The 11,321-nt window shown below is 23.9% G+C and overlaps 1 protein-coding gene across 1 annotated transcript; it reads right to left on the bottom strand.

The window, feature by feature from the left end:
- Positions 1 to 5,227: 5,227 nt before the first annotated feature.
- On the bottom strand, positions 5,228 to 7,649 carry LOC145831897 (uncharacterized). Its single transcript, XM_082939251.1, has 3 exons — positions 7,409 to 7,649; positions 6,417 to 6,543; positions 5,228 to 5,615 (listed from the first exon to the last, which is right to left on the bottom strand). The coding sequence occupies exons 1-3, from the start codon at positions 7,604 to 7,606 to the stop codon at positions 5,452 to 5,454; spliced, it is 489 nt and encodes a 162-aa protein (XP_082795377.1). The 5' UTR covers positions 7,607 to 7,649; the 3' UTR covers positions 5,228 to 5,451.
- Positions 7,650 to 11,321: the final 3,672 nt, after the last annotated feature.

Genomic DNA, 11,321 nt, shown 5'->3' with positions numbered 1-11,321 from the left:
TTAATCAAACATTTTAGAAGACTCCCAGTTACTTCTGAAAGTTTTTATGAAAAGCTACTTATAACTTATTTGATAAAAGTTTCTTAAAAATTAAAACAAAAAAGTATAAGTATGTATGTATAGAAATATAGTAAAGTAAACGATTAAGCAAATATAGTCATTAAAGGTTGTTTAAACTTTATTGTACTTTCTTTGTTAGCTTTATTATCTATTACAATTTAATTTCAAATTTAGTAAAAAAATATTTGTTTTACTTTACTTTTATCTTTTATGTTTTAAAATGTTTAACAAATAGTTTGTTTAATTAAGAATACCTTTTGTTATTTTTATTTTCAAAGCTTGATAGCTTATATTGACATGTACTCAAAATTTTTAGTCTCCTTATCACCTTAACTTATTATGTACGGTTTTAGTAACGTAATAAATTAATATAAACAGTATTAAGTGGTAAAAAACTATTTAAATGACAGTTTACGAAGTTGTTAGTACAACTTCAGTTATGTATAAAAATACAACATACTAAAACAGTATGTGAATGTTTTTGTTAATAAACCTTTTTTATTGTATATAAAATAACTTAAATACTTATTAAAATTTATTTAAACAGACTAAAAACTTAATTTTGAACTTTCAAGGAGATCAATTAGAAGTTTGGAAAGAAGAGATTTAACACTTATTTTCAACAACTAAAAAAGTTTAAAATATAAAGTTCATGATTTGGTGTTTACAATTAAAATAAAAAACGTTTGTTGTTACAATTTAAATTTATTTAGATCATTGGTTCTTATCCTTTTTTTCATGTATAACCCCTATTTAGGCGGTTGTTACTTACCAAGTTTAACATATTTGGGAAGGTAATAACTAAATTTACTCCCAATATACAAAATAGTGTTTAGTTTTAGGAAAGAAAACTAGACTTTTTAAACTTTATGCTGGTAAAATATAAAAACTGTAAAACTCAAAGAATTTATTTAATTTTTAAAAGCTATAATTAAGTTTTAAATTATAAATTGAAGATACAATTGTAAATATTAATTTGCATAACTTTTAAGAACGAAATATTACCCCTAAAACAAGGGAATTTGCCCCCAGGGGTCAGTTTACCCCAGGTTAAGAACCGCTGATTTAGATAGTTATTTTGTTGGCGGATTTCTAATTGATTTGTATTTTAAAGATATAAATATATTTATACCCATTTGTATTTTTTATCTGTAAATATTTACAACTATGACTTCTATACATTTTTTCTTTTCCTATGCGTGCCAAATTATTACGTTAAAGATTTTAGATAAAAATTTTAAAATAGTAAGTATTTGGTATGTTTTATCATTGTTATATCTTAAAAACAACATCTTTATCGATTTTTTTTCAAAAATTTTTCTAAAGACAGCATTAAAAAATATTTTGTCTTAAGTTCTTGGTACTTTACAACAAGTTAAAAGAAAACCATGTAGAAAGACTAAAAATATGTTTTGCTTAGAAAACAGTAACTAAAATTTACAGTTTGCTGTTAATTTAAGTAAAAATTTCACAAATAAAACTATCTTTTAAGTTTATTTTACTTACTTTATTGATTAATGATGAAACTAATTTTTTAGTTGTTTCATTATCGATAATTAGTCATGTGCTTATATCTTGCGAGTTATTTTTTATTTTTTTTAGAATACATTTTAGTTATAACAATATGTTTAAGACGAATCTGATTTAGTCTTTCCGTTTTACAATTTTTTTATTGCTACTGTAATTTTTTAATACTTGAAATGTTTTTATTATCAGCTTTATCGCACTTTTCTCACTTTGTAAAATCGTATGCATTAATTAACAAAATCTTACCAGCAATATTTTCGAAAAGTGAATTAATAAATGAACTTTTTCAAAGTAAAAGTTTAAAAATAGGTTTAACCTAAACGTTTCATTCCTTAACAAAATAATTAAGGAATGAAAAAAAAATGTTTTTAAAATGACTAAAAATGTTCCAAGAAGAAAAATTTAAATTAATTTTTTAAAGTTTGTTTTTGTGTTGTCTTTTAAAATTAATTATGTGAATTTTCAGAAGAGCTTATTAAAATTTTTACAAGAGTTTTTATTAAAATCTTTGGCTAAAATGCTGTTGTTTAATTTTTTCCAATTTTTAAATTAATATAAACTCTGAAGGTTAGAAACTGTATCCAAAAAGCTTTTGTAGAACTATTAAAAGTATAATCTAAATTAATACTGATTTGTTTTTTATTTTTGTCAAAGTTTTATTATGCAAATAACAGCTTTAGAACGAAATATCTCAAAATATATATAGTAAAAATAAAATAAAGTTATACTTAAAATATTAACTGAATTGAAAATTAAAAAGAAAAATTAACCATCTAACAAATTTTATTGAAGTTTAATAACTTAATATTAAATCTATTAACAAGGTTTTAAGTTATGCTAGCGACACTAAGTGGTTAAAAGTTCTAAAGTGCTTTTGTCAATGTACTATTAATAAACTCTTACGAATTTTTTATAAAATATTAGTTACAAAGCAATGATAAGCTATTGAATACTATAACTTACTTTAGAAACTAATTAAACAACAGAAATACTAGCACTTTTATCAAGTCATTTACTTACAAGAAAAGTAAAACAATATTTCCCCACCAAAACTATGCTATAAAAACGATGTTTTATAAATTAAACAACTTTTTGTACCTAGTAGGGTTTTAAACTTGGTTGTTTATTTTGAAAACTTTCAATATTACGATAAACAAGTTAAAATGTTATCAAACTCGCTTTAGTGTACCTAAGTTGCAAGCGAAAGTTAAATAATAGTAAAACTATCTTTTAAGTTTATTTTACTTACTTTATTGATTAATGATGAAACTAATTTTTTAGTTGTTTCATTATCGATAATTAGTCATGTGCTTATATCTTGCGAGTTATTTTTTATTTTTTTTAGAATACATTTTAGTTATAACAATATGTTTAAGACGAATCTGATATAGTTTATCTATCTAGATATAGTAACATATAGTTTTAAACGCTAATTAAACCTCTTTTCTTAAATTTTAAACCTAATACCATTTTTAGAACATACCTGATAAGGTTTCTTCAAGTAGGTGATTAAGTATTTTTTAGACAAGTTGTGTTATGTTTAGTTACTGACGTAAACTAGGGTATGGCAAAGTATCCAGCTGGTCAGCCAGGCAAAATCTTTGACATAAGACTTACTTTTTAGCTTTAATAAAAATTATTAAAAACAAAAACTGAAGTTTAAAGTAAAATGTATTCTAAGTTTCGTTGAGTATGAATTCTTACCAAATAATTTGTTATCAATGCTTGAATCTTATAGTGACTTTTTAAAGTTTTTAGAATTTACGATTTCAAATTTCTTTGCCGGCGAAAACATTTTAAACTAGTTCGGCTTTAATTTTTTTAGTAAATCCGGCCTACCGACTAAAGAAATGCCATCCGTAGTTTAAAGGCTTTAAAAAAAAGGTTTGAGGTGATACTTTACGTTTTGTTAATAGTTTTTTTTAAGTACTCAAAAGATATAAACTTTTACTAGTATACAATTTTATCCTTTTAAGTTTCAATTTACTTTTGATTTAAAAATTTATATAATATTAATACAGTTCAATGTAACTTAGGTTTTCCAACTGCTGTATGGTAGAAATAAAATGTACTATAAAGAACCGCCTTCATATAGTTATTACTAATCCAGTAGTTTCATAAAACGTCATAAAAACAAAACAAACGCTATATACTGAAATTTCCCAACCAAAGCGATTTTATTTTTTAGAAAATCTATACCGATATTAATTTTAATTCGGTAACTTCATTTTGTTGTATATTTATAAAAAGTTATTAAAGATTACGTTAATTATTTTTACATAAAACGTAATGCTAGGTGCCGGACTGTTTAAATGTAGTTAGATTTTGGTTTGTAGGTTACTAGATACATATGAGATATATGGTGTATTAAATAGTGCCATACAAACATGTTTAACATGCTATTTTATCAATTCGTTCATTGTCAATTTGAACTGTAACCTCTATTTTATATTTTACTTTCAAAAACTTCATAAAAATTCATCTTTGATTTTCCTATAACGAACAAAATATGGTTCAGTTAAATCTTCTTAAAGATCATTTAAATTCAAAAATTTTTAAAAACTTTGTCAGTAAGTTATTGAATTAAGGTTACGGTTACTGTAGCTTATTAATTATTACAAGTAAGATATTCTAATTGTATGGTTTTTGTGTTCTAACTGTTTTGAAAGAGATTTAAATAAATTTTTTGTAGTGATGCATCTGTTTTTTTACTCACATAAAAATAGCATTTAAAATACAATAATTTAATGTTTATTTCATGATAAGTAAGTTTTACATCGCTTTAATATACAGTTTATAAGTATTTGAGCTTAATTTACTCAAACGTTTTATATATTTTTATTGAAAACAACAAGCTTAAAGCAAACAAAAAACTAAACTTTTCTATAACCTTATTTCCATTATGTGTGCACTATCATAGTTTCTTTTAATAATATTCTAGAAACATTTTTAAAGAGATCAAATTAATCTCAAACTTTATTTTTTAAAGTTATGGAAAGTTATGGTTAGTACAATAAAGTCTAATTATTTACGATTAGCTCTGTTTGCCAGTATACATTGTGTTATTACAACTAAAATATTTGTTAAAAATTTAATCTTTTATAAAATAATTTAAAATAGTTTTTAATATTTGTTTGCATTTTTATACTTTTATCACATAAATTAATAAAACTCTGACATTTTAAATTATTGAAAAGAATATTGCAGTAATTACAATACAAGACTAATTTCATAGAAAAATTATGAATTTGTTAATTGTTTAATTTTTAATATTAAAATATAGCTTTTATAATAAAACACATGCTGTTTTTTTGAAGTACAACTAAAAAAAGGTATCAAAACTAACAGTTTTTAGAAAATAGTTTTTTTAAATTGCTTCTTAAAGTTAAAATGTTTTTTTTTGAGTGTATGGAAACAAATAACACTATAAATAAAAAACAATTTTTCACCATATTTTCATTTTCACCGTAAATGAGTTTTCACAGTGTGATAATTTTAGAAATAGATATACAAGAAACTTTCAATAAGAGACTTATTAGTAGTATTACAACATGACGAACAAAAATAAAAAAGTAATTATCTCAAACAGTATAGAAAACACTTTTTAAATTATTAACGATGTTAAAAACACAACAAACGAAATTTTTATCAAAAATTCTCGAGTAACAGTACGTCCAAAGTATACGTATTTTGCAATAAAAAGTATTTAACAAAAAAACAAATAGTACAATGTTCAGTAACGTTTTATAGAAAAATTAAAAAACAAACCATACACAAACATCTTTTTATGGTTACTCTTTTATAAATATAAATACAAATAATAATTAAAGTAGTATCACCGATTTTTGTTTAATTATTTAGTTTTTATTGAGCATCATCTCCGATTAGAATCTGTGTAAACGCCTGGTAATTTATGTTACCTCTCTTCAGCGGATCCGCATCTTTCAGGAATTCCTGGATCTCATCTTCATTGAGGACATCCCCTAATGTGGTCAGAACTTTTCTCATCTCAGCGCACGTGACAAATCCTGAAAAAAAAAAGTATAACATGTGTATTACTTCTTAAAGTGTGTAATTTATGTTAATAAAAAAAATTATCAGTATACACGAGAATACTTCAGGCTTTGTTTTTAAGACTTACTTCGATATTTTTTTTTTAGTTTTTAACAAGAAGTAATTTGTGGTCTATTAGTTTTTATGAACTATAAAACTTGCAGCATTTTATTTAAGTTTACAGACGTCTGACGACAAGTCATAAAAACGATAAATTAATTCATAATTTTGCTAGTGATTTGTTATTGTTATGTTTATTAGTGCTGATTTTGTTAATAAGTTGAACTTTAAAATAGTATACAGTAATAAGTCATTAATTTACAAAAAGTTATTTAAACAATGTAAGTATAATCGTTGTAAGAAATTTTTAGATTCAATTTCAAAATAGATTGAAATTGCAACATATGAAACGTATTGTAATTTTAGTTGTTTTAGAACAACAAGAAAAATATTCAAAAAATATGAAACTTCAATTTTTTTTCTAATGAGCCTTCTTTTAAAATAAAGCCAATTAATATGATATGTATTTATATAAACTATTATCAAAACACAATCATGTGATAAACCCTAAAAACATGGATATTGTTTTATATTAAAACTGTCCTCAATAATATCGAAATCTGCTTTTAAAACTCGATATCCTATCATAAAAAGAATAAGCATATCAAGTATAAACATCTTAGTCTTGTGTAAACTCACAGTTACTACAAAAGAATGTTATAATGCAAATAGTTATGAAAGTTTGGCTTTTTAACACACATTAATAATCAACTAACCAGTTATGTCAGGGTCAAATCTCCTGAAAGCTTCAATCAAACTGGCGTCAACTTTTTTCGCTTTCATGTATTCTTCTATTATCTTTTCAAACTTCTCCCAACTTATTTTTCCCGATTCAGAAAACGCCTAAAATATAAATATTTATAAATATGTGAACACTTAAGATTTTTTTAACAAGTAAGTAGTCAATTAAACTTTAAAGTTATGTTTTTAAGTACTAAAGTTTTAAGTTATGTTAAGTAATACCTAAAAGTCAACAAACTAATTAAAGTTTAACTTTAATTAAAAGTAGTCATTTAGTCTTTTTTAAACTATAATGTATTAAATCAATATCGTTAAGCTTGTCTTAAAACGTGATTATTTTACGATAACTACTTAGAACTTTGTTGTTTTTATCAAAACAAATTTTTTTTATAAGTATTTATAGAAAAACAGTTCAAAAGTGGTCAAAAATGTAATAAAGTCTTAAACACAGTAAAAAGTTGAATGCTTACAAAAAAGATTTGGTAACAAAGATATATACACAGATATCGAAATACTAATAGAGAAGTATTAAATTAATTCTAAATAAAGTGTATGAATCAAATATATATCGAAACAAAAGCTGTCGAAAAACTGAAAATTTAATATATATATAAAAAAAGTATAAATTAAGAGTTATAACACTTTAAATATGCAATAGTTTATTACAGTAAGTTATAAAGAATAAGATGGGTCTTAAAGTTATCACATTTTGTTTAAGTAACTAAACGGTCTTAATCTAGCATTAATGTTTTAACTACCCTTTCTAAATTGTCAACATTCATTTGTTGAGTTGAATTTTTAAATAAAGCATTTAGCTTAGATCTAAGTTACGTAACGGTTAGTGTTTTTGTCTTGTATTTTGTATGACTGCCCACCAAGCAAAAGCAGTCGAAAAACTTTAGGTAAAAATTAGAATAAAATTACTAAAGAGTATAAATAGTTATTTAAATTAACAATTAAAACAAACATTGATGTGTTCCTGCAGCCAGCTCTCGGTTGGAAGAAAGCTGCACTTGTACATGGCTTCTTTCAATTGTGACGTCAAAATGCAATTTTCACCAGTGACGTCATAATTATCGAACACCATCCTGGTGTGCTTCCGCTGTTCTTCTCTGACAAGTTCTACGAGTTCTTGCTCCTCGTCAACACTTTCGTTTTCGTCCATTATATTAGGATTAATTTTTAAATTAGTGGACTATAATTATTACAAGTCTAAAATTGAACTTTGAGGTAGAAGGTTTTGAAAGTTAGATGTATTTTAATTGATTTCAAGGTGTCATATATTGTAAACACAAGTAGAACCGTTATATATAAAACAAAGCTGTATTTTGAACTGAAAAGGTGTTTGTTATTTTAAGTTACAATTAGCGTTTCGTTTTTTGAAGTATTAAATTAAACGTTAAACAAATAAAGTCAAGTTACAAAATCGTAAGTAAATTGTGTCAAACCAGTACCGCTGTATCAGCATGACTAGTGATGGTATGGACGAAACAAGGTCGCAGAATATCACACAAATTGTTGTTGACGGTTCAGTTTGGTGCTTACATTTTGTTAAAACCAGTTTTTAAAAAAAACTTAAGATTAGTTTAGCTAGACTATACAAAATTTATTGAAAATGGTATTTGCATGATATTTTATAACATAAGATTTAAAGTAAAATGTAATAAAGTTTTAAAGTTTTTGCATACAATCAATTAATTAAAACTTTAGTTTAACTTTAAAAATTCAAATTATTCCACTTTACAAAAATTAAATTAAAAAAATTCTATCTTTTTTATAGATACTCCGGTGAGCTGTGCTACTAATTGGTAGAGAAACCTAGTTAGTTTTCTCATGTTTAATATCTTTAAGCTTTTTCCTTAAAACACTTTACTTATTTAAAAAAAAAATCAACAGTTTGAAACACTTTATTAATGTAAAATGTAATTTCTTCTCACTCTTTTGGTAACAAAAGTTTGATAAAATATTTTTTTTGCTTAATGACAGCAAGGTAGTATGTATTAAATTTTTTTGGTTGTATACCAATTTGGTTTCCGTCCAAGCAAATATGTGCTGAAAGTTAAAAAAAAAACGCAATAAAATTAAAGAAATAACTTAACTTCAATTCAAACAGCTTCAAACAAAACCTCGTGCACAGATAAAGTTATTTTCTTAAAAATTCAAACACTTATGTTTTATTGACAATCGTACATTGAAGTGTTATCTTTTGTTATACTTTCTCGCGTTCATAGTAAATTTGTTTACTTAAAACTTTAAAGCATAAATGTGAACCTTTAGAAACATTTCAGATCTGTTCTTAACTTAAAATATTTTTGCTGCAAGTAAACTCCAAACAAATAGTATGAATATAATAAACTCAGGCAATCAGAAACTTTTGTAAAACAAAAATAACTGTTAGAATAATATTTAAAAATTAGCTGTTTGTTAAACAATGAAAATCATAAACTAACTTGAACAATAGAGTTTAGACAAACTAGTTTAAAAATATTTTAAAATTAAGTTCATGATTTAATTAAAAAATTGATCAAACGAACATGAATTAGAATTGAACTTATAGTAAACAATAAAACATAAAACTAGTTATTAAGATCTAAAAAGACATTAAAAAACAATGTCTATGCATCAAAAAACAAAAAAAAAGAAAGCAAATGTTTACTTATAATTTAGCAAAAAAAATTGTATATCTTTATAGTATTGAACTGTATATATAATAAAAAAAGAATTGTATATCTTTAATTTTGATCAAACAAAAGTTAACCTTTTAAAGCTATACATAAGGATACTTCAAGTTAAAGTTTCTTAGTTTCGCTTCATAAATTTCAAATGAAATATGTATAAATTACATATCCAGTTTCAGGCAATAAAAAACTTTTAAATGCGTAATTTAGCTTGAGAACTTAATTTAGTTTTACACATGACTTCGAATATTTTGTGGTAAATATCAAACCATTAAAATTGTTCAGTTTCATATGCACGGTTACAAAGTATTTTTTGAGGAAGTTATAGTTTAAAATTGCAACTTATAGTACACTTTTTTGTAAAACATTTGTTTTTGCGTTATAAAAGTACTTTTTGTTTGCTTACTAACTAGTAAAAACTTCTAAATTTTGTTTAAACAAGTTTAAAACGTTTGTTTATTAGTATTTAGATAGTTTAAGTTTAAATATAAATTATTAAACTTAATATAAAGCAGTAAGAAAAAAAAAAAACAAAAAGCTTTAGATTTGAAATCATATGCAGATAAAGTTGTTTTCTTAGTTCATGAACAAATTCCTTATATTTTTTTTTATAAAATCGCAGTGACAGTAATACTTTGCATTGAAATATTTCCATTGTTGTACTTTTTTGTAGTAAAAACAAACTTGTTTACTTTGACGATCAAAATAAGATATACTTTCCTGTAGGATTGAAATAAAAATAATTCAACGTTTAGTTTTGCTTAAGAAAGTTTTGTTAATGAGATATAAAAAACACTTTTATTTTTTTTTTTGCTAAACTTATTTGTAAATGATTTTCTAACGGTGTAATACATTAAAACGTAAAGTTTATAACTAAAAAGATACATGCTTTTTTTGACACTTTGTATCCAATCATTAAATACTACACCAAACAAATCTGAGCTAAGATAGAAAGCACTCTTACTTTAATCATAAGGTTGTACTAAAACAACTAACATTAACACAATTTCAGTTTTAAAAGTTAATTAAAAAACATATAAATTCACTAAGTTTAAAATAAAGTTCTCTTGTAGTTTAGTTTTTAAAACACTTTTTAAGTTCAACTGGTTCTAGTTTATAACTTTTTATGTAATGTATGTTTATACTGTTTATTGTTTTAAATAAACCATAAGCTCTAATCTAAACAAAACAAGAACAACAAAAGTAATAACATTAACTGAAAAAAACTGATACTTTTACTATTAACGCAACCAGTTTTAAAGCAAAACTCAAATAAAAATTTCTAAATAAACACACTCATTAGTACAATGAAACCGAACTAATAGTTGTTGAAAGCCACTCAAGCTCTTAATAATGCTCGAGGTATTGTGAAAATACATTGCTACTTATACACTGTATAAGCGAGTATTGTATTAACCTCATTGTATTAACGCTACCTATACAATAGAAGGTTATACGTTAACGTAACAATAGAATTGTACTTAGAAATCTGAACTGAAAAAACGACATAAAACAAGATATAAACTAAGGAGTTTTAATTTTAGAAGTTGTACAACATTTATTATTTAGTTTTCAATAACATAAAAACATGTTTAAAAATTTAGTAACAAAACAAACTTTTTTTTTCAAAATTTTCTAAATACATTAGTAAAACAATCAACAAAAAAAGTTGTAATTTAATAAATACACAAGAAAAAAATTTTTTCCTTTTTAAATTTATTTAAAATTTCCTTAATTATTTAGAGCAAACTTATTTTATGTACCTATTGTTTTTTAAATTATAGTTTACTGTAAAGTTTAAGCAAAACTAGAAGTGTATTTTCAAAACACCTTAGTAAAATATTCTTTAGGTTGCTTGAAAACCAAACAAGACTTCTTATTATAAACACAACTTTATAAAAACTTTAAAGTATGACTTGATACTTACTAAAAACCGACTCTAAGTTACTAATATACTTATAAGCAATTTTTAACACCTTCCAGTACTAAACAAAGCATTTACCAAGACAACGAAATAACACTTACACCTTGTAATGTGCTCACTAACATCAAGTGCTTTGCAAACAAATATTTGAAAGTCGTGTGCAAATATGAAAACATATTTGAACTTATGATGTCATTCAACATATCACGTTTGTCTTCAATAAAAACTTGTTTGCGCGAATAAATCAAAAAGTTTTAAATTTTAATACCTACTTTTAT

Source organism: Thalia democratica, chromosome 3 (assembly GCF_965202585.1).
Source record: "Thalia democratica chromosome 3, ktThaDemo2.hap1.1, whole genome shotgun sequence".
Classification (NCBI taxonomy): Eukaryota; Metazoa; Chordata; class Thaliacea; order Salpida; family Salpidae; genus Thalia; species Thalia democratica.
Note: the sequence above shows the minus strand (reverse complement) of the source record. Positions and strands in the feature narration are given on the sequence as shown.

Bases quoted from the DNA above. Each gene is read 5' to 3' on its own strand.
- LOC145831897 (XM_082939251.1), bottom strand. From the start codon at position 7,606: ATGGACGAAAACGAAAGTGTTGACGAGGAGCAAGAACTCGTAGAACTT. The intron at 6,544-7,408 runs GTTTGTTTTAAT...TTTATATTTTAG, and splicing joins GGCTGCAGGAACACATCAAT to GCGTTTTCTGAATCGGGAAA. The intron at 5,616-6,416 runs GTTAGTTGATTA...TTTTTTTTTCAG, and splicing joins ATTTGACCCTGACATAACTG to GATTTGTCACGTGCGCTGAG.